The sequence below is a fragment of the Eubalaena glacialis genome, chromosome 3, assembly GCF_028564815.1.
Source record: "Eubalaena glacialis isolate mEubGla1 chromosome 3, mEubGla1.1.hap2.+ XY, whole genome shotgun sequence".
In the NCBI taxonomy this organism is placed as follows: domain Eukaryota; kingdom Metazoa; phylum Chordata; class Mammalia; order Artiodactyla; family Balaenidae; genus Eubalaena; species Eubalaena glacialis.
In genome coordinates this window covers 19,731,985-19,755,560 of record NC_083718.1, presented here as the reverse complement: position 1 = coordinate 19,755,560, position 23,576 = coordinate 19,731,985, and the positions used below count along the sequence as shown (strand labels likewise).

The following is a 23,576-nucleotide window of genomic DNA, read 5'->3' as shown; positions in this document are numbered from 1 at the left end:
TTTACAGTTTTGAAACACATTTTTCATGACTTAGCTTCCTAATACAGTCAAAGGGCAAAATGGCAACGACAGATATACTTCATCAGATCTTAGAGTTATAGAATCTGATCAGGAGAAAAATCAGATATTAGTTTTTAAGTGAATTGGCATATGTTTTCTTTTTCACCTTTGAAAGGTTTTATTCAAAACCTAAAATAAAGTCGTTTATTTCAAATCACACAATCACGTTTCTTCTCATCCATGGACTTCAGAACTTTTTCACCCTGATTTTGAGGAGGAGCAAGCAGTCTTGAGTTGATAGCACCAGCGAGATCCAGAAGGACCCCGTGACAGCACAGCCACGCTTTTAGAACCAAATGCCCACAGCAGAGAAACAGAGAGTACCTGGAGGGTACCCCACTTTCTTTCAAAAAAATTTTCTAGGATAGAAAACTAAAACCCATCCACAAGTTTCCCTCTCTTCAACAGCTGAAAAGCTGAGAAAGGCTGACCTGTCATTCAATGCCACTAGGTGGCATCATGTCCTTTTCAGACTATTTCTTTTTGCTCTTAAGACGGGCACCATCGTTTCCCTGGGCAACATCAAACAGCATCTCAACAACATCAAACAGCATCAAACAGACCACATCAGGCAAGGGTGCTTCCCCTACTTAGTGCTACTGTTCACTCTCATACACTGGGAAAAGTTTGGGCTCACCAGTGGGATATATTTGATGCTCCGTTTCAAGGCAAGGAAGATTTTGTCTTGCTTTCCACATATTGCATATCAGAGTCTGACTGCAACGCTGCTCTCATGAGTTGATTTTCTACCCTGACATCTCTGCTGTCCTACAGCCCAGAGGTACTGCATGCTATGAAGATCCGTCAAATCCTCTTGGACACTGTCTGAGAGACAACGGTGCCAGATCCAAGATGATCTATGGAAAATGAACATCCTAAGTGTTTCCTGAAGGTCAGGCTCCTTATGCCCTTTTAAAAGCTTGTCTAGGGCTTGAGGAGAAGAGTGAAGTGACAGTCCAGCCTTATTCGGAGAGCTATTTAATTTCCACTGCATGCCCCGGGCATGGGGTACTAAAAGATTCCAGAACATTCTTCTCACTCCCCCACTCTTACTCTTTCTCTTCTCTCCTCTTTCCTTAAAGAGTAGCAATGAGATGATGGAAGATAGCCCTCTGGGTAGGTGAATGGAGAAGAAAGAGAAAGAATTATTCCACAAACACAGTTAAACAAGCGATTTTTAGAATCCTGCCTTGTCATTTAAGTGACTTACTGAAGTCCTATTAAGTTATCAAAACTCTCTTTCTTCACTTGGTGCACTGGGACGCTGGAAGCACTGAGACACAAGGAAGAGTCCAAAAGACGAAAAACTTGGAGATCACAGATCGAAAGAAAATGCCGAGGTGTCAGGTCCAAAATACTGTGCTTCAGGTGTTGGCATTTTTGAGGACATTTTTTAAAGACACCTGCTATTCCAGGACATATGATTCCTATTCCTGGCCGAGCAGGTACACAGGGTCTCCCACTTGGATGGTCCCTGGGTTTTCCAGAACAAAATATTGTCCGAAGAGAGGTGATTTTCCATATAACTTTCGTTCAGAAGGGTCACACAGGCGATAACTGCAACAGGAGAAAGAACACAAGGAGTCACAGGCAACCAGAAGCAAGAGCTCAAACAGCAGGTGATTTCTTCTCGGCTGAAGAATCCGCCCCACACAAGGCCGCCGGGTTGCCCAGCTCCAGCGAGCACTGTTCCCACCCCGACTAATACAACAGCGCCTCCTGGGGTTGTACAGTAAACTGCCCGCCCAATGCACAAACTACCAAGGCAAACCAATGGCCATACTCCCACCTCTTTTCTCCTTGGAATGTTCCCTTTTTCAGCATTAAGAGATTAGGGACTCGATATGCTCAGACATACTTTATCACTTCCCTTTTTCCTTGGCATCTCTCCATGTCTATCATCAGAACCACAGCCCTACCGGTCCATCAGGCTCAGAGCCCTGGAGTCATCCTTTATACCTTTTCCCTCACTTTCCACAGCTTGTCCAGAGCTGCCAGGTCCTGAGGTTCTTCCTGTACCACATCTTTTGAATTTGCTCACTTTTTCTCCCACTGTCACAATCTCCCTTCAAGCATCCTCAGATGACTATAATAACTTCTTTTTTTTTTTTTTTTTTTTTGGCCACACCGCACAGCATGTGGGATCTTAGTTCCCCGACCAGGGATCGAACCTGGGAAGCCCCTATAATAACTTCTTAACCAACCAATCTTCCTCATTCTCTCCTCCTCCACTTTCAAATCACTCTTAACACTACCCTACGTTACTTTCTTAATTTTGCTCTGGTCTTATCACTCCGAGGCTCAGAAACTTTCAGTGGATCCCCAGTGCCTGAGGAATAACATTCCAAGTCTTCAGCCTGGCATGCAAGGCTCTTGACCTGGCCCCAGACAGCTTTTTCAAAACCTGTCACCCTCTGCCCTTTCTGTGCACCTCTGCAGTGCTCTGTTGGATTCCTCAATGTCCTTTCACCTTGCTTTGCATTTTCCTGGCTCGGTGGTTCCTCTGTGGGATCCCCTCCCTCCATTACCCAAACGTTAGAATTCTACCTTTTCTTCAAGGTCCAACTCAAATGCCACCTCTCCTAGGAAGGAAGCCCAGGATCCCCCAGCCAGGAGTGGTTTCCCCATCCTCAATTTTCTCTGCTTGCCCCTTGCCACTCACATGCCGTGTCCTGGTGTGTCAGGGCACGTGTCTATCTGTTCTACTGTACAAGACAGAGAGTCCGTAGAGAGCAGGAAATGTGACTAACTAACTCCCTTGTACTACTCACACCCAGTGCTGGGCACTGTATGTCACTGGTGACCCACAATCATTTGTTGAACAGATGAATGTGTTGGTGAGTAAAATCCTCTGTTAAAAGTAGTATCATATCTTTGTCGGGCAGAAAACACAAGAATCCCCAGGAAGAGTGTACATGAGATGTGTGTGAATGACATGGCAACATTTTCCCTCACCCCACCTCCCCAGGAGAATGTTTTCCTTCTGTTTCTCATTTAAGCTAACTCCAATTTTTTTTTTTTAACATCTTTATTGGAGTATAATTGCTTTATGATGGTGTGTTAGTTTCTGCTTTATAACAAAGGCTAACTCCAATTTTACATCACTTTTATATTTAAAACATTTTGATGGCAAGCATTTTGTTTTCATTCTACTGTGCTTTGAGGAAAAAAAAAAACTATTGCAACAGATCAGTCCTACTTTTGTTCTTCAAATCAGAAGTGGCTAGTGAGAAAATGGAGAGGGTCAAATCTAGAGCTTCTTTCTGGAGACCCTCAGCTCCTCCCCAGCTGCAGGCACCATGTCGGTTTTGGTCATTGCTATATGCCTACAGCCTGGTACAGCACCTGGTACGTTGTAGCCACTCCAAATAAGTCTGGATGAACCGCTGATCCAGCCGGTCTTGTAGCCAGGTCTCTGCAATGACCTTGGACCCTGGGAAGCTGGCACCTCTCCTAGCCTGCCTCTCCTCTGTCAGCATGCAATACCAAGGACATCTGGGGATCTGTGTCTGTTGGAGGGTGACTCCTTCAGGATCCGGGCAGATCGGCTACTTTTATGGCTTGGGATTTCTCCTTGCTGCCAGCTCGGTAGCCTGAGGCTCTGATTATCTCAGGGAGGGAACTGAGAGTTGGAGTTCTGTGCATCATACACTGACAGTTTATGAAGAACGTCACACAGATTATCTCTTAATCCTTACAACAAGTCTATGTGGGAATGCGTATCGTCCCCACTTTACAGGGGGGCTCTCAGAGGAGTGACGGACTTGCCCAAGATCACAGATCTAAGTGGTCAGGCTGGGGCCGGAACTGAGGTCTGGCTCACTCCAGAGTCAGGATTTTTCCCACCAGGGATGTGATCCCTGGTCCTCCTTATACCTCCTGAGTAGACGCACAGGCCTGAGAAGAGCTGAGGGAGGTAATATTTATTCTCCTACACGAACGTTCGGCCACACGCCGGTTTCCCCTGCCCCTTCCCATCAGCCACGCAGGCACACACTTACTCCCCCCCACCCCAGGTAACTTAGGAGCGGAGGACCCACAGAAGCCGTCGCCCCTCCCAGCCCAGGGCCTTAACCTGCTGGGGGGGGGGGGCAGGGACAAACGCAGGTGACAGTCGCAGAGGCGACCGGCTTGTCCTGCCAGCCGCCCCAGCTCCGTCCCACCTGCGCTCCTGCTGACAGCGTCCCTGCAGGGCTACGGGGGAGACTCTACAAACGAGATCAACGGCGACCCCTTGTGGGGCTGCGAAGGTATTGTCAGCGGTCTGTGAATTCACGGGCACACCCAGCCTTGTTCGAGACGGAAAACACGGCATTACCTCATACACGGATCTCCTATGATTTTTTTTCTCCAAATATATATATTTTGCTGTTGATGACGATGGGATTAATAAATTACAAAGCCATTTAAAAGCGCCTTTCTTAGTGCATTTTCTCTTTCAATAAATATGAAGCAAACAACGACTGACTCTAATGGGAGACACAAGACGTTTTGTTTACCTTAAACAGAGGTCTCCATCCTTAAGGGCGCGGTGTGAGTGGAAACTGTTACCTATAAAGTGCTGTGCACCGGTGAGGGCTGCTTGGTTTACTCATTTACTGGTCAATGCCCAGACCCTGACTTGCAGGCAGGGTCTCTGATCACCGCTGGGTCCCCACCGAGGGGCACAGGCCACTTCTGGGACCTCCCAACCTGCTATGTATACGGCCAGATCAGGAATAAAACAGCACCGTGAAGACACCACGGAGAGGAGGAGCCAAAGGCTGAGCAGGTGGGGCTGCGTTGCATTTAATGCAGCCTCAGAAAATGGAAAGAAGTGTCTCCAGGATTTTCCTTCTCTCAGAAGGTGTCAAGTTCATAAGCTGAGACTATCAATAACCATAGCCTACATGGTCGTTATGTATTTTATCATCTATTAAAAAAACAGTATTTATTGCTTTATTCTGATCAAGGGGGAGTGTGAACCAGGAGATGTATTATTAGCCCAGTTTTTACAAATAAAGAAACTGAAGCATCAAGAACGTAGCTGACTTGACAATGTCACACAGTTACTGGGAGGTGATAAAGCCAGACTGGCTGGGGGGCGGTTGTCTCCTTCCACGGCATCACTACCACTAAATCCTTCTGTCTTTAGCTCGGCACAGCACAGCCTAACACAAGCGGAGAGCGGCGAAAGCCCTTATTGTCCAAGTATTCCTGCATCCAACAAAACTAGTGCATCCACAGAACAAATGAGCTTTATTCTTTCTATTGAAAGCAACAGCGATAGACCCTCACCACTCCTGTGGGATCAGTGTGGGAGCCACTCTCCCTTCAGAAAGAAAAGAATAATTCCCTCTTCATATTTTCAAGCCAGCAGACCAGCCTCCACCGTGCTGCGGGCTGTGAGTATTTCCCAGACAAAGGCTCCGCTGGGCCTGAGGCCCACAGCCATTCAGCAGTGGTCTCCCTGCTGAGAACTTGCATTCCCGAAGCAGCACAGCCCTGGGCACGGGGGACCCAGGAAGAGGGAAGGCAGTGCGGCTCCCAGCATCCTGCCGGAGAGCCGGAGAGCCGGAGAGCAGAGAGGATTCTCCTGACACCACTTTGCTTCGCTTCCGTGATTTATGTCAGGCAGCCGGGGCCTTTCTCTTCCCGACTTATGGCCGCCTGTCCTGGGGAGAACATAAATTACTGCATCTATGGCAATTTAAATCTCAGTAAGATACAGGAGAAGACACCTAGGCTGGCACCCATCTCCTGGGGTATTAGGAGAAATTAGGTTGGGACGGTTCCTGAGAGCCTGCAGGAGACCAGGAGGGCTGTGCTGCTCCCGGAGACCCTGCCTGCCTGCCCTGGCTCTGCGTTGGGCTCAATTATCCTCCTTCTATAAACACAGACTCCCGATGGGCTGGGGGGAGGCACTGAAGATTCAGAGGACTGGCCCAAACACAGGCACTTTGTGAATCCAGAGGGAAAGGTGCCAGACTCCAAGCACAGTGTTGGGAAGAGAGAAAGAACAAGATGTAAAAAAAAAAAAACAGGATGACGGGGACTTGGTGGTCCAGTAGTTAAGGTTCCATGCTCCCAATGCAGGGGGCCAGGTTCCATCCCTGGCCAGGGAACTACCTCCCACATGCCACAACTAAAAAGATCCCGCACGCGGCAACGAAGATCCCACGTGCCGCAACTAAGGCCTGGCACAGCCAAGTAAATCAAATAAATAAATATTTAAAAAAAAAAAAAAAAAAGGATGACGGTCAATTCCCCAAATCACCTGTCTGGTTTGCACACAGAACCATCGAGGTCTGTCCACCAGGGCCTGAGCCGGGGGGGGCCTGCGGATCACCTGGTAGAATCAGGGCTCCCAACACCCACGACAGGACGCTTTCCCGGGTCCACCCTGCCTTCGTCCTCCGTGTAGCTCCTCTGCGGGCGCAGGAAAGTGGGAAGACCAAATTCTGATTTGTTCTCGTGGTGAGTGAGCCAGAACATTCCGAGGAATCGCTAGTCTATCGCTGCCGGTTCTCAGAACCTCTCCTCCCTGGAATGTCCCACCACATCTAGTAAACTCTTCCCCAACATTGTATTGTGACCATCCTCAAACAGGCAAACAAGTTCAAAGAATTTTAAAGAGACCATCCAATTACCAACCATTTGGATCCTACATATAACATTTTACTATATTTCCTTTATCACGTATTTATCCATCCATCAGTCCATCGTAACTTTTTTTCCATTTCCAAGTAAGTTGCAGACTTCAGTAAATTTCACCTCTAAACAGTTCAGCTGGCAAATCATTTCCTAGGGTTAAAATTTCTTAACTTTGTGGCAGGGGATAAAATTTACACGGAGTGAAATGTACAAATCTTAAGTGTTCCATCGTATTAACTTTTTACAGAAAATTAATGTTGTTCTGGGTGTTGAGATATACACAACATCCCTCAAAATGATGGGATTTGCCTTAAGCTGGTCTGTAGCCCCCTCTTTGAATAGTCCCACAAATCCACAACCCATGGTGGGGACTCTTGTAAAAAGCAGCCATTTGCCCTTCACATCAAGAATTCCTCTCTGTACCTCGCCTCCCAACCTCCCTCCAACCCACCTTGTTTGAGCCTGCTCCTGACCTCCCTCTCTCTGCCATGTGGCCTGGCCCCTGGAAGGCCAGCTGTTTACCTCACTGTAGCCTGGCCTTGATGCACAACACTGGTCTCCATGGACCACAGGTGCCGGCTTCATGCCTGGGGGCAACGTGCTGTTTGGGACAGAGCCACCTGCCCCAGGCTTCAGCCTGCCAGGGAGGGGGCCAGATTAGTAGCTTCTGGGACAGCAGGATTAGCAGAGAGGGGTGGGTGCTGATCCAGGGAGATTAGATTGTTGGTCCAAAGAGGGCCATGAGCTTGATGAGAGATGGAACGAAAGAGACTCCCATTCCAGGGGAACAAGTTTGGTCACACAAGCCCAAGCATAACCAGCCCTTAATGTGCTCTTTCATGAGGGCTTTGATGTCAGATGACCAAACTTCCACTGCATTCTTTCCTCAAGTCTTCCAGGGTTTTGCCTAAAGCAGGGGCCACCATCCTCCCTGCCTTCCCCCTCCCCCCTGCAAGTGATACCCCGAGGACGCATGTCAGGGTCAAAGCCGAGGGTCTCAGGGGCTGCAGAGATGAGACCTGACACCCCACCTGTGATCCTGCATTCAACATGGAAGGGACCAGTGAAGACGAGCATTTCAGGGTTTCAGCAATATCCCGGCCATAGATTTGGCAGATAACAGCACAGAAGTGTGTGAATCATGAACTGTTGTTTTAGCAAAAGTACTGCAGGTTGATTATAGAAAGTTTAGAGGCTACATACCAGAATATATATTTTCTCCATAATTTCATTACCAAAAGAGCCATGAATGTTTCGGTTTACAGCCTGCCAGGCTCTTAGCTACTCAGGCACATTTATATATTTTAAAAAGGAAAATCAAATAAACAAAAAAGTCAATACTATATATGCTAATTTGTAATCAGCTTTTTAAAATGAATCTTATCTTAAATATCATTCCATGCAATTTAAACTTATTGTCTGTCATTGTCTTTCATTAAAAAATTGTTATGGGACTTCCCTGGCAGTCCAGTGGTTAAGACTCTGCGCTTCCACCTCAGGGGCCTCCGGTTCGATCCCTGGTGGGGGAACTAAGATCCCGCATGCCATGCGGCACGGCCAAGAAAAAAATTGTTATTATGAAAATTTTAACATAAACATAAAAGTAGAAAAAATGGTGCAATGAATCCCCACATAATTATCACCCAGATTCTATTTATCAAGAGTTGACACATTTTTCCACGTGTTCTTTTGCTAAAATAATTGACAGCACACCCCAGATATCACATCACTTCACACCTATATACTTCAACATGCTTCTCTTAAAACATATAGGCATTTCTTATAGCACCAGGAAGCCCCTATCACACCTAATGAATCTGTGATGTCACCAAATACTCAGTCCATAATAAAGTTTGCCAAAACATCTAAACCATGTTTTGTGGTTGTAATCGGTGTGTTGGGATCATGAATTCTAAATGAAAAATAAAATTAGTTGTGCAAGCAGGCATTCTGGGGACCAAAGCACCCAGGAATGTTTCCCAAATTATCCAGTCACCAGGACCCCCTTCCACTTCAAGAATACACCTGCGTGGTGTTCCCCTGCTTCCTCGCAGAGATATTAAATCGCTTAGTCTTACCTCTTCAGGGTCTCCAGAGGCTCCTTCCTGCTCATGACGCCCGTGTCCGGGTCCACTGTGGTTAAAATGCACCTGGACACACACACACAGGGCATCATACACGGGACAAAACAGACGATCTTCACCCTCCCCTCCGTCTCCTGGACAGCAGCGCGTGCACCTCACCTGGAGCAAGCCATCACCCTTTTCAGTCCCACGTCACCAACAAGAAGCTCATTCCATGAGTCCTGGGGACGAAGCACGGAACTCATGTGAGCACTTTGGATCCCCAGCCCTGACCCACCCGTGTAGGGACTTCGCGTGATTCAACAGCTGATGAAGCCACTTCCATCAAAGATGGCCAACTGTACATCACGCCTCCCTGTTCCCTCCCTCTGCCTTTGATTTGTTGATTCTTTCCCCTGAAATGAAATGCTCCCTCTCCTCTCACTTGTAAAGCTGGAATTGAAACTCATCTCCTTCAGGAAGCCTCCCTGACTGACCCCACTTGACTGGAGGTGGTGTGGAAGGCCAGGGTTGGGCTGATGGAGGGAGCGGGTGAAAGAGAGGAGAGGGTATGGAGAGGGGGGATTACCCTAGGTTGTATCAGATCCCTTCGTGCTGGCCTAAGGTGGATGAATTTCCTTAATCATTGTGTCTGTTTACCTTGTAGCTCCCCTGGCCGGATAGGAACAAACCCAGAGCAGCCCAGTAGCTTTACTTCCCTTTGCATCTCCACGGGAGCATTCGCAAAGCTCTCCAGCCCAGGAACCTCCTGGGGCATTTGTCTACGGCCTGGGTCACTGGTGCTTACTTTTCAGGACAAATCAAATCAATGGACTGTGTCCCTCAAATCCAGAAGGGGAGATAGAACATACGCACATGAAAAGTGAATGGTCAATATTCCTTTTAAAAGTTTCAGAAAATTTGAGAAAAAGCTTTACAAGACAGCACCCTGTGTGCTGGTTGAACTTTGCAGACAAGCATGGTGCCGGTGGCTTAAAAGAAGAGATTTTTAGGCTGCTCTGGGCAGGGGAGGTTTTAAGGTAAAGGTAGGATCTGAATTGAGTCTTCCAGGGTGGAGACTTTGAGAGGCACAAAAGAAGGGTGAGGGGACTCCAGGCAATAACAAGAAGGAAGGACATTTGATCGTGGTCCTGACCTTCCTAACCTCACAGAGAAGGTGCCTGAGAGCCAAAGACAGGAATCCATGAGTTAAAACAAACCTGCCCAGTCCTTTGTTGATCAAAGCCAGAGAGAAAGTTCCAGGCCCAGAATTTTAACTCTGACAGTGTGGATTATTCTTGATATGTGTATTGCAGGGTTTTGTTTTTGTTTTTTTAATCATAAAATGAGTCTCTTCACGGCATGTTTCACAACAGTCCAAAAAGCTGGACACCTGGGATTAGAGCAACCCAGCCTGCTCTGTGTACATTTCTCCACCAGGAGGCACTGTGGTCACAAAAAACATAAAAGATCCAAAAGGAGAGAGAGAAATGAAGGTTCTGGTTAGGAAATTAATTTATTATTAATTAAAGAAATATTTACAGAGCCCCTTTTATGGGCAATAAAAACTGTTGGGGATTGAGTCACAGATAAATAAGTTAAAAATTCCACCATCAGGAAAGTATCTATTTGGCAAACTGGCGGAAAAGGAGAAAACTATTTACATGTTGAATGCACACTATGGGCCCAGAACCGTATTAAACGTTAGCGAAGGGCCCATGAAAATCGTCCTACAGAACATGTTATCTTGAGGTGATAAGAAATTGAAACAGGAGAAGCTGGATATGGAGAGGCACAGACACAGCACAGTGTGGCTTTGGAAAAGAGAAGCAGCTCTTACAGGTCTGGCAATCAGAGCAGACCTCTCAGGGGAGGTGGCTTTTCATCTGGGCTTTTAAAGAAGGCCAGGAGTTTCTAAGTGGGGTAAGAGGCAAGACTTGGGGTGAGCAGGAGATAAGAGAATATATTAGGTTCTCAGTCCAGTCTGTAGCTTGGAGCTTTTACTGGAAGTAAAGGCTGGGAAAGCAAAGTGTGGCAAGTTGATGGAGGGACCAGAATGGTAGAGTGGGCAGTTTGGGACTTTTGAGAACTGGGGAGCCACTGAAGGCTTTTGAGCAAGGCAGCAACACTGACTGTCACAAACTTTTAGAGTAGAAGAGATCACTCTGGTGCTCTGAGAGGCTCGGCTGTGACAACATCCAGGACCACTCAGTGGTCCAGACTTGAGACAACAAAGGTGATCTAGCTGGCGACTGAGAACAGAAAGGGAGCCGATGGGGCCGGGGATGAGGGGAACATGGGAGAAGGAGTCAGGGGTGACTTAGAAGCTCTAAGCCAGGGTGAAAGAAGGAATATGGTAGCCAGGATAGAAGCTGTGAAGTCAAGAGGAGAAGTTTGGGGAGGTGGGGGTATGGGGTGGGGAGCGTATAAGGACAAGTTTGCTAGGTCCACAGAACATATGAAAACTCCCAGCAGACAGTCAGAAATGTGAGCCCAGCACTGCAAGGGGGAATCCACGGTTGGACACTGGGGAAGGACCCACCTAAGGGTGACAGATGGTGAAGCTACAGGAGAGGGTGTCATCACCAAGGGAAGGTAGAGAAAGAGAAGGGTCAAGGCCAGAAATTTTGGAAGCCCCTACCTGAGTGAGGAGTGCAAGGAGAAACAGCAAAGGCACAAGGGCAGTGCAGCCAGGGAGAGAAAGTTCCAGAAGTGGTACCTATTGGTCCAAGGGGAGGGCAATGATGACCAGGAAAAGGTCTCTGAATGAGGGAGGGGAGAAGGGCAGCCTCGGGCTGAAGTGAAGTTTTGAGAAGTGAGGGTGAGGAGAGCAGATGATGGGTGTGAAGGGATGCAGAGAAGGACCACGACCACGAGAGGCAGGTTCTGGAATGAGGAGGGTGTTCACTTCCCAGGAGCCTCCGTGCGGGTCCTCAGCTTCTGGACAGTCTGCTTCGCCCACTGCACCCGGCACCACCTGCCCTAATCGTCTCCAGATCCCTGCCGCAGGCAGACGTGCACAGTGCAAATTGGTTTCTGTCACTCTCTTGCCTAAAGTCCTTTCCAGACCCTTCCTCCGAAGGGGATACCCCTTGACACCAAGGACCTTGGCTCTCAACCCCCCTCCCTGAGCGCCGATGCTGTAAAAGACAGCAGTTATCTCCGTGCCAGCGCAGCCCTGCTCCTGTGCCCCCTCCCTCAGTGCTTCTTCCTTCTGCGTCACCTGGCCAACCTCGGCTCATTCATTCACTTAGCAAAGAATTCATGCTGGGTGTTTTTCTAGGAGCTGGGAGGACAACAATGGTCAAGTCCTGTCCTCAGAAAGCATGTGTAGGGGAAACAGACAACAAATCTCCCAGTAAACATGGTGTGCCAGGTGGGGATGTGTGCTGGGGGGGACTAGGGCATGCAGGCCAAGCAGGGTATAGGGTGATCAGGGAGGGCCTCACTGAAGGGGAGGGAAGACCTCAACAGGGAAGTGAAAGAGGTAAGGGAGTGAATCACACAGATACCTGAGGGAAGGCATGCCAGACAGAGGCACCAGCAAGAGCAAAGGTCCCAGGGGAGGAAGGGACAGAGAGACAAAGAAGGGAAGAGTGACAGGAAGTAAAGCTCTGGAACTAGGAGGGTGTGGCATCACACAGGGCCTTGACAGCAATTATAAGGATCCCATTTTTTACTTGAAAAGAGATGGAGAACACAGAGAGAGTTTTGAGTAGAAGGAGGACATGATGTGAGTTACATTTACAGGATGACTTTGACCTTAGCTGTGATGAGAATAGACCTTGTATGGTGGTGGGGGTCAATCAAGGATAGACCAGTGAAGAGAGGCTATTGCAACAAACCACACGAGAGAGGGTGGCGACTTGGCCCAGAGAGGAAGTGGAGGAGCATGGCAAGAGGCCAGAGCCACCAAGATTTGTTGATTATTTGAATGTGGGAGGTGAAGGAAGAGAAGAACACAGAGTGGTTCCCACTTTGGGGCCTGAGCAGCTAGAAGTCAGAGCTGCCATACACTGAGATGTGCAAGGCTGAGCAGAGCAGACTTGGGAGTGGAAATTCAGCCCTCAGTGTTGGACATCCTCAATCTGAGACGAGATACCCCAGTGGAAATACAGAGAAGGCAGAGGGAGAGTGCTGGTGTAAAGATGTTAGTCAAGGGGTCCTCAGTGTGGAGAAGGTTTTGAAAAACACAGACCAGGGCATGAGTAGAGACAGAGATTGCTACAGACTGAGAGTCTGTGTCCTCCCAACCTTCACATGTTGAAACCTAATCCCCAGTGTGTTGGTATTTGGAGAAGGGGGCCTTTGGGAGGTGATGAGGTCATGGGGGTGGTACCCTTGTGAACGGAATTAGTGTCCTTATAAGAGGGACTCCAGGGGACTTCCCTGGAGGTCCAGTGGTTAACACTTTGCCTTGCAATGCAGGGGGTGTGGGTTCGACCCCTGGTCAGGGAGCTAAGATCCCACATGCCTCGCAGCCAAAAAACCAAAGCATGAAACAGAAGCAATATTGCAACAAATTCAATAAAGACTTTAAAAATGGTCCCCATCAAAAAAAATCTTTAAAAAAAACAAAAAAGGGGGGGACTCCAGGCAGCTCCCTTGTCCCTTCCACCACATGATGTCACAGAGTGAAGACAGCCGTCTATGAACCAGGAAGCAAGTCCTCACCAGACACCTGCACGAATCTGCAGGTGCATTGATCTTGGACTTTCCAGCCTTCAGAACTGTGAGAAATAAATTTCCATTCTTTATGAGCCTGAGCCCATACTGCCCAGTCGCCCCCCTCTCCTGTCTGTGTTAAAAAAAGCTGGGTGGCTGGTCACCTACCACGCTCGGCTCACCACCTTCCTGGCCCGTCTTACGTGGCTGTAACTACCTGTTCACATTCTAATCACCTGGGCTGTGAACTCCTTCGGAGAAGCAGCTGTTTCTTCAATCCTGGTTTTCCTACAGGTCTATTCACACTGCATAGTACACAGGGGCACTAACCCATTGTGTGAGGCGTGAAACATTATTCCAGAAAATGAGGCCAGCTCAGCGCAGCGTTGTATTAACATCCAACTTAAAATATGAAAGAATCCCAATTAGGGAACACTCAGAGTCAGAGAGAAAGCCTTCTAGGACAAGAGTCAGTTCAAAGAAACCTCCTAAATCTGAGGTCCTACTCTGGGCCATCCCCTCTTAACTTATCCCATCTTCATCTGCCCATCTCAGACCGTGGGGCAGGAAATGTCTTCCATGTGAACCGTGATACAAAGACCAAAGCCAGGAAGGGAGGAAGCTTAAAGGGGGCCACAGTCAGGGAGGGATCGATGGCCTGAACCAAGCTTCTTTACTTTGATTATAGCAATGAAACCACTGCCCACCTCTCTGGGCACTTTCTACATCTTGGAGCTTTTGGGGGAGGCATCAGCTGAAATTACTCACATTTTATAAACGCAAGAAGCAGAGGTCTCAGAAAGTTCCAGGACTTATCCAGGGTCAGACGGCCACTTATTGAAGCAGGGGGATTCAGATCCAGATGTCCTGACCCAACGCCCGGCCCCTAGAATGCTCAGAGCTCCTGTGGGCTGTGGTGCAGTCTGGGTTCTTGCCGTGGGGTAGCCCTTGGCTGAGCCATCTCACTCAGGTTGAAGGTGGCACTGGAAGAGTTTTAGGGAAGTGCCATCTCAGCTTGGGGACAGTGTCCCTCCACCACCCACCCACAGCAGCCCTGCTGTAAATGACTGTCTTCCCAAGGGAGCCCTCGACTACACAGGAAGGCCACCTTCCACATCCTGCTCTGTGGCCCACACAGATCATGTATTCTATGCTAAGTACACCTGGCTCAAAATTAACCTGCCTCCTTGGAATTCTCCCTAGAAGTCTCAGACCCTGAACTGCCCCCTGACGCCAGCATCTCTGCCTCATTTATATTTGTATCCTCCACACAGAAGTCTGTACTGATCAGATGCTCAAGAAATTGAAAACTTGAATCATTGCATAATACACAGCCAATACATAATGCATCCTTCTGAATGATCTAATCCAACATCAAAGACTCTCATACCTTTAAAAAAAAAAAAGTTAAATCCAAGGAAAGGGGCAAGAAAGGTATAGCGTTACCTCTGCATAGACATCACACCCTGAAATTATGATATTGGGCCGGAAGTTAGTCGCCTTAACTTTCTTCTCTAGCCTGGAGTTGAGATCTGCCAACGATGCCTCAGAAAGGATCAAGAAGGGGCTGGCGTCTGAGTACGGGATCTGATGAGAAAATAGGAGCTGTTATAGCGTGAGGCACACAGAGGCATTTCTCAGAGGTCACGTGGGTCTGATTCCTGGAACCTTCCACCCCTCCCCCACCCCACCTCCTCACACAATCTTTCTAAGTATTTCTCTAGTTCTATTTACAGAAAAGTCACAGCGATTCAGAAGCTTTAAATAGTCTTGCAGATACCAGGAATTACATGATGGAGTGAAGAGAACATGGTCTCAGAATCTTAGAGCTGTTCCTTTCTCATCCTCCAAACTCTCACACATTTATTTTGTTAAGGTTTGATGGCTTCATTTTGTGTGATAAAAAATATTCACTGATTCCATAGATACTTATTTTTCACGCAACCTGCAAATCAATGTTCAGCATGGCCGTGGCAATGGCGCTACATAGCATTGTATGTTTTACTCTCATGATGAATTCTTACAGCCTTATTTCTTTAAGGGCCAGTCTGGTCATTTTAAATCTGTGGATCTCCATACCCACGCTCATCGGCCCAACTGTGAGCTGCCACACCATTGCAATCACAGTGTAAAAAGGTTGGACTCCACATGCAATTACAGAACGGAGTGGGAAAGATACTGGCCTAGAACAGTTTTGAAGCTGCGCTGGCACCAGAAGGTTTCTGTAAATAGGAATTTTTGCTCTCAGGCAAAAATGCAAGAGTCACCTAAATCAAGAAACACAGATGGTGCTCCTAGTGGAAGGGGCTTACTTTTTGCAATTGCTTGTGACAAAAGTAATGGCAAAGTGACAAGAGCTGAGCTCAGCAGACATGCCGCCCTGCTCTCCCCCTTCCAAGGAAGCCTGTCTTCTATAGGACACACCAAAGGCCAAAGCCAAGGGATGCTCCTCTGACCTGGTCTGTGGGTCGAAACAGGTCTTCTATCTGGTGAGAATTTCTCGGTTGCATGTGAGGTTCAAAGTGCACCAGGCGGTACGGCTGCGTCTTCAGGAAGTTTGTTATCCACTGGGCCGCGGCCTCACCGCAGTCCCTGCCCTCGATCTCCAGGCCCTGCACTCTGCAGGGGTTGGAGGCAAAGAACAGGCATTTGAAGATCTGGACACCCTACCATGTCCTACACATATCCAAAAGGCTGCACCAGGCTATGATGTCGCTGTAAGTCCTTCATTATCAGGAGACGTCACTTTAGCCTGGCCCTGCCTCTGAACCATGTGGAAGCCCAAAATGAAGACACAGTTTCAAGCCTTGTTCCCCGCCCCCCCATTTTTTTTGAAGTATAGTTGATTTACAATATTGTATTAGTTTCGGGTATATAGCATAGCGATTCAGTACTTTTGCAGATTATATTCCATTACAAGTTATTATAAGATATTGGATATAATTCCCTCTGCTATACAGTAAATCCTTGTTTCTTATCTACTTGATAAACATAACAGATTTCTGTATGTTAATATTGTATCCTGCAACCTTGCTGAATTCATTTATTAGTTCTAATAGTTTGGGGGTTGTCAAAGGAAACCTGAGTCCCAAGGGCTCTTGGCATCTTTACCCTAATCTAAGCTCTCTGATTCTGCAATTTCCAAACGTGACCTTGTGTAGTCTTTGGGGCATGGACCAAAAGCCTGTATGGGACCATGAAAAAAAGTTTCCACATAATTCCAAGTGCACCAGTAATTAAATTTAAAAAATTTTAACCACAAGAAAGTATGGGTATATATCCAACTGTAATAGGGGCCAGGCATGCTCAGCGGGCCGGGCCAGCAGGTTTGAGTAACCGCCCGCGGTCAGTCCGATGCCACGTCCCGTCCCTGCCACTCCTTCCCCAGGAGCCAGCAGGCGGGCCGTGGAGGGCCTGAGGCCCTGGAGCTGCTGGCAGTGAGGGCTGCAGGCGCCACACTCGTGAAATAGGGACAGAGCAGGCCCGCAGCTGTTAGCGCCCGGCCTCGGGGATGGGGGTGACACTGAGCGGTCCTGGGGCAGGGGGTGTGATGGGAGGCGGATTGCTCCTTTTCCCCGGAGCCCTCCAAGCCTTAGAGCCTCCAGCAGGTGGGTGAGCTGAGGGCACCGGGGACAGGCTGAGGGCTCCAGCACCCCCGCCACGGCCCCCCACCGTCAGGGCCAGGCTTGGACCTAATGGTTGCAGCCGTCTCCATGGAGACCTCAGCAACTGGAGTATATGCACACTGCCATTACGGTAAAAGCTTCTATTGGCTTCAGTCTCTCCCTTTCACGTTTCTGATTGGTATTTGCTAACGTTTGTTTTGGTGGAGGTTTATAGGAACATCATGACCTGACCGTGACCTGACCTCAAGAACAAAGGATGTGACCCCGAGAAGTTTGCAACAACTAACCACGCCCTCCCTCACCTTTCCTAGAAAGGGGCTTTGCTGAAAGCTTTCAGGGAGTTCAGGGCTTTTTAAGGCATGAGCCACCCGTCTCCTTGCATGGCCCTGCAGTAAAGCTGTCTCTGCTCCAAACTCCGACGTTTTGGTATTGCTTGGCCTCACTGTGCATCGGGCACACAGACGTGCGTTTGGTAACATAACCGCGGCAGACAAACAGGAACCAGAATACGGAGAAACATGAAATACAAATTGCAATAGGCATATTAAAAAGTTTGCCTCAGGGCTTCCCTGGTGGCGCAGTGGTTGAGAATCTGCCTGCCAATGCAGGGGACACGGGTTCGAGCCCTGGTCCGGGAAGATCCCACATGCCGCAGAGCAACTAGGCCCGTGCGCCACAACTACTGAGCCTGCGCGTCTGAAGCCTGTGCTCCGCAACAAGAGAGGCCGCGATAGTGAGAGGCCCGCGCACCGCGATGAAGGGTGGCCCCCGCTCGCCGCAACTAGAGAAAGCCCTCGCACAGAAACGAAGACCCAACACAGCCATAAATAAATAAATAAAAATAAACCCAAAAAAGTTTAAAAATAAATAAAAAATAAAGATAAATAAATAAATAAATAAACTCTCTTAAAAAAAAAAAAAAAGTTTGCCTCAGACAATGATGGATGCAAATTAAATCAATAAGAAATTACCGTTTTTAACACAAAAATGGCAAAATATTTTTCAACATAATGGTCAGAATGAGATGAGACAGATGTGCTTATAAACTGCTGGTGAATATATAGCTGGTATAACCATTCTGCAAAGCAATTGAGCAACATATATCAAAAGTCTATAGGAGCCATACTCCTATCGCTGGCAAAACCACTGCTAAAATTTTTTCCCTAAGGAAATAATAAGAGATATGAACAGAGATTTATGCCAAGTTATCCATCACATTCTTCTTCATACCTGGAAAAAACTGAAAACAATCCAAATGTATAAACATGGGATGTGCTAAAATGCATTCGAGGATACCCATGGAATGAAACATTACGCCAACATGAAAATGGTATTTTTGAAGATTTTTTAACAATCTGAAAAAAGACTCAACGTACACTTAAGTATATAAACCATATTCAAGACTGTTCTTTGGTACTATTTCAATTTGGTTTTTAAAGTATTAGCCATAGAGACAGAAAGAAAATATGTCAAAATATGAATTATAGTTATCTCAGATGGGTTTCGTTTTCTTCCCTTTTTTGGTATTTTCCAATTTCTCAACAATGAATATGTATTACTTTTATAATCAGAAAAACCATCAAATTAAAGTGAAAACATATTATTATGTTTAAAATTCTGATATTACAGAAATCATATTAGTTCTGCATTTTACGAACTTTTGGGGGTCTTTAGACATTTTTCAAGTAACTGCATTTTTTGATGTGATGTTATTTTCTATGATAGGCTGTGGACTAATTAAGCATTCACGTGGCATTTTCATTCAAAATGCAGAAACTGTAACAAGAATATAATTAGACCATATTTTAACTTTCCCTAAATAAGATTAAAAAAATGAACTCTAGACATGATTTCTTAAAAGCAGAGCTAGTTTCCTGGAATAATTGCTCTCTTGAGGGCCTTCTGATGTTGAGGAAAGACACTGTACAGAGCAGTCTCCTGGCTGAATCTCCACTCTCACTATTACAGGGACCCCTGGGCATCTGCAGGTCAGAACACTCTTCTGGTTGCAGCTCTTCTTTTCTATTTTGGAACTTCCTTTCATTAAACTAAATATCACGGGTCATATAGCCATTTGCAACTCCCGCCATAACTCAGTCTTGGAAGACTCCCAGTCTCTCCAGGCAACATAGAGATTGATCCTAGGGTAATACATTGATCTAACCTCACCTCTTCCAGGACCCTCTCCCCACTCACTCCAACCCCATTTTTGTCCTTTATCCTCTGGTGGTGTTATTTTTCTCTTGTTGACATGTCAATATGCCTTTGATCCCATTGTTTTCTACATAAGTCTTTTATGTTTCTCTGCCCCACGTCAACACACATTTCTGAAGCTGCTCCCCTTTTCCACCTTCTTTTAGATCATCACGACGTTGAGGACTTGACCCTACATATGGTACATTCGCAATCAATGGTTAATTATTGACAATGTTTCTCCGGATTTCCGCCACATTTCCCATTTTCCTAAAACTGCAGGAGTAAATACTCACGCAAGGGTTAAGAGCTATCCTTCCCTTACCTGCACTTGTGCACTGCATTTGTGGTGGGTGTCTTGATGGGCAGCCGCAGGTCCTTCGTGTAGGCTGCACTGAGGGTCAGGGTGTCACCCTCACAGGCCAGGGAAATCAGGACCAGGCGGGGTTCCTGTCGAGCAGTAACCATATTCCCCTCCTTGTTGATCACAAGCCAAAACCTGCCATTTTCAAAACACAAGGTATGCATGGCCCACCATGACAGGCAGCCAGTCTCTGGGGGAGTTTCAGTGATACACTGTCATCTTTGATTTCCTTGCTGTAAGCCTGGTGTGTGTGAGTTTGTGTGCGTGTGTGTATGTGTGTGTGTGTGTCAGTCTGTCTGCCTGTCCACCAGCTCATCAGCCCAGCAAGACTGAATCTGTCAGTTAATTTCAAAGTGTTTAATAATCACTCGTGCATCGGACAAAATATCTGCAGAACATTTTGAGCTCCTTGATGGCACAGAAATCAAAGAAGTTAATTATACGTCCATCTCAGTTGCCAGAAAGTCTGCTCACTTTCATAAACATGCCCTAAAGAGATGATAGGAATCTATCTCGGAGAAAGACAAGGAAGCATGGTGCCTGGCGCAAGGAGGCATTCCTGCTGGTGGAAATAACAAGATGTTGCTGTATTGTTCTCAGAGGGTGGAGTCAAGCTGAACAGCAAACAATGCCGCTTACACTTTGCCAAATCCACCCCCAACTTTAAAAAAAAATGAACGTTTCAGTATTCAGAGCTGTGACTTTTGCAATTTGCCAAAAGGCCTATTGTTAATATGGACAATATTATTTGGCCCAGTACTCAAGGTCTAGAGGTACTTCCCAAAACAAAGATAAATGGAGAAATAAAAGCAATAGAAAGAACTGTTTCCGGTAAAAAAATGATGGGTTTGTAGAGGGGACCTTTCAGCTACTGAGGAAGCTAAACATTGACATTTTGGTCATTTCCATTCACACTGAATGGAATGATTACAATGATAGAAGTGAGCTTGTGCTTTGGGAATCCAGAGACATAAGAAAAAAATATGGCGGATACTTTAGATCATCACCTCCGGCAGGTCATCGTGGTTGAGTTGTTCAGCTATGCTAGAAAAATAAAGTTAGTGTAAGCCTTTTCCCGAAGGAACTCCCTCTGATCAACCCTTCATCCTGGATACAGACAGAGCTCTGCCCTGTCCCAAATCCTTGGTACTAGCACATGAATATTCTTTCTGGTAATCCTTCCTAGTAATAATGGTAGTCTGATATTTCTAAAATACAAATCTGATCACGTCACCCCCCTCTGCAAACCGCATCCCACCACCGCTGCCCTGTGGTTCCTGCTTTCAGAATAAAACTCTAACTCTTCAGCAAGGCAGGCAAGGCTCTTCATCACCCGGCTACCCTCCCAGCCAGTCTTACCACCTGTGCCCTCACACATGCCAGCCTTTCTTTTTCTTTTTAATTTTTTTTATTGCGGTAAGATATACACAACATAAAATACTTGGCATACTCTTAGGTACACACCCAGAAGAACTGAAAGCAGGGACTCAAACAGATACTTGGGCGCCAATATTCACAGCAGCCTTATTCACAATGCCGCAAAGTAGAAACAACCCAAATTTCCAACAACAGAGAATGGACGTGAAAAAAATATGACTTTAACCATTTTTAAGTGCACAATTCAGTGGCATTAAATACTTTCATAGTGTTGTGCAACCATCACCACTATGTATTTCCAAAACATTTTCGTCATCACAAACAGAAACTCTGAACCCATGAAGCAATAACTACCCATTCCATTCCCCTCTCCCCAGCCCCTGGCAACCTCTAATCCACTTTCTATCTCTATGAATTTGCCTGTTCTAGGTATTTCATATAATTGGAACTATATAATGTTTGTCCTTTTGTGTCCGGCTTATTTCACTTAACATAATGTTTTCAAGATTTGTCTGTGCTGTAGCATGTATTAGAACTTCTTTTTGTGGGTGAATAATATTCCAAAGTGTGTATATACCACATTTTCAGTTCCAGCTATGAAGTCCTTCCTGACCACCCCAGTTTCTCATGCTCCTTCCTCTGTGCTCCCTGGCACTTGTCACATTGAGTCAATTACCACCTCGGACTGCAAGCCTTTGTTCGCTTCTCTCCATCACACTTTTTGATAGTATGCTGACAAAAACAGCTCACGGTTCCACTGTGTCACGAATTGCCCTCTGTCTGGGGAACTGGAAGGGGGAAAAGTTACAGCCCTCATCAGTCCTGTGTGTTACCTACAGAAACTGAGGGCTGGTCTGGGAGGGAGTCTGAAGTGCAGCCTTACACTGAGGCCAAGCCCAGACCCAGAATAGGACAAAGCTGCTTGCTCTGGGCCTTTGAGATCTTCGCAGAACCCCAGGAATTCACACAGGTCGAGACTACCCAGGTAGGGCATGAATAAAACCCCTATTTACAAAGCACCAGTGTGTTAAAGAAAACAAGAGTCCCGATGCCACTGCTGTGTGGCTCTGAACCTCAGTTTCTTTATCCATAAAAGGGTGCAAGAGAGAACTAGGGAAAATAAAGTATGCAATAGCACGTTTTAAGCTGCAAGAATCTTAAACTTTAATCGTGATTACGATTATGTGCTCCACCTTGGTGAGCTCTTTGAGGGTTTGGATCCGTGGCTCCAAGTTTCCCCAAGTTCTCAAGAGACAGTAAGAATAAACTGGCGGGGACCAATCCTGTGAAGCTCGCCCCTTCCGCTAGACGGAATTGAGTCAGTTTGCTTGCGCACCGGCTGACACGTGGGGACCAATGCCGCACCTCCTCCGGGGCGCAAACCATAGCCGGAAGGCAGATCGGGACCCTGGGTCTGCTGTTGGGAGGTGACGGCCCCCTTTTCTCTTCTTCCTTGCCGCTCTCCCGACCCCCGCCAGCTCCCACTTTCTTTGTAAGGGAAGGACTCCGCAGGCCTCCCCCGCTCCCGGGCTCAGCCCTACCTGTCCCGCAGGTGACCGCTGCGCAGCCCCAGGGCCGTGCACTCCGCCGCCTTCACCGACACCCCCTTGCAGGACTTGACGGGGTAGATCCAGAGCTCTGCCACGGTGCCCACCTGCTGCAGCCGTCGGCGCCGCCCGGGCCGCGCGCGACGCCAGGCCACGGCCCCCAGCGCCACCGCGGCCAGTCCCAGCGCGGCGACCCCGAGCCAGCGGGGCCGGGGCTGTGGCGCGGGGAGGCCCAGGCGGGCCAGCGCGGACGAGCCAGCGGCGCCCATGACCCAGCGATCGCGGGCGCGCCGGGGACTCCAGCGGGGCCCACCCGGGACGCCAAGCAAGCCGGGCAGGAGCGCGGCCGCCGCCAGGGGCTGCTGGCGGAGGCGCCGCCCTTAACCGGGAGTCCAAGGACAGGGCGGTTCCCGAATCTCCTTCCGGCCGGAGTATCGCGTCCTGCTCCTGAGGGCTGGCCCCTGGGGCGCTGCGGGTGGGAGGTGGTGGCTCGGCTTCTACGCGGTCTACTGCCCGCCGCCGCCTCCACTTCCGCCGCCTGCTTGCTACTAGGCGACGTGCCCTCCCCCATGATCGCTACAAGTGACCAGTTTATTTATTTACGTATTTGTGGCGTTGACTTAAAAAAATGCACAAGGTGAAAGTTGCAAGTTAAGTTTTATTTGGAGTAAAATGAGGACCGCAGCCCGGGAGACAGCGGTTCAGATAACTCTGGAAACTGCTCAGAGGAGGCGAGGGGGCAGCCAAGGATATATAGGAGTTTGGCAACAAAGGGCAGGTAGTGTGGAACGTCATAAGATTATTGTTAATTAAAGAAAACCAGTTATCTCAAGTTAAGGAATTTACCCCTTTTCTATGTATGGGCAGATGCAGGAGACTGGGCTCACTGAAATCATTCCTTTGATATGCACCTCAGCTATCTGGGCCAGGATCCTGTATTTTTACATCCTGAGTTTCCTCAGGGCTCACCGCAGGGAGTGACTGCAGTCTGATGGCTGCTAGATGGCAGGGATCCTCTTCAGCCCTGAGTTTCCTCAGGGCTCACAGG

At 47.7% G+C, this 23,576-nt stretch overlaps 1 protein-coding gene across 3 annotated transcripts; it reads right to left on the bottom strand.

Moving 5' to 3' along the window:
* On the bottom strand, positions 1-22,951 carry MTARC1 (mitochondrial amidoxime reducing component 1). Of its 3 annotated transcripts, XR_009700440.1 has the most exons (8): positions 22,523-22,951; positions 19,566-19,739; positions 15,878-16,040; positions 14,868-15,008; positions 8,937-8,998; positions 8,772-8,843; positions 1,271-1,617; positions 1-1,172 (listed from the first exon to the last, which is right to left on the bottom strand). XR_009700440.1 is itself a non-coding variant. In XM_061185328.1 (7 exons), the coding sequence occupies exons 1-7, from the start codon at positions 22,795-22,797 to the stop codon at positions 1,488-1,490; spliced, it is 1,017 nt and encodes a 338-aa protein (XP_061041311.1). In that variant the 5' UTR covers positions 22,798-22,951; the 3' UTR covers positions 1-1,487. The 3 variants fall into 3 exon arrangements, 1 of the variants encoding a protein (XP_061041311.1); XM_061185328.1 differs by having other exon boundaries at positions 1-1,617; XR_009700441.1 differs by lacking the exons at positions 1-1,172; positions 1,271-1,617; positions 8,772-8,843 and adding an exon at positions 14,190-14,404 and having other exon boundaries at positions 8,934-8,998.
* Positions 22,952-23,576: the final 625 nt, after the last annotated feature.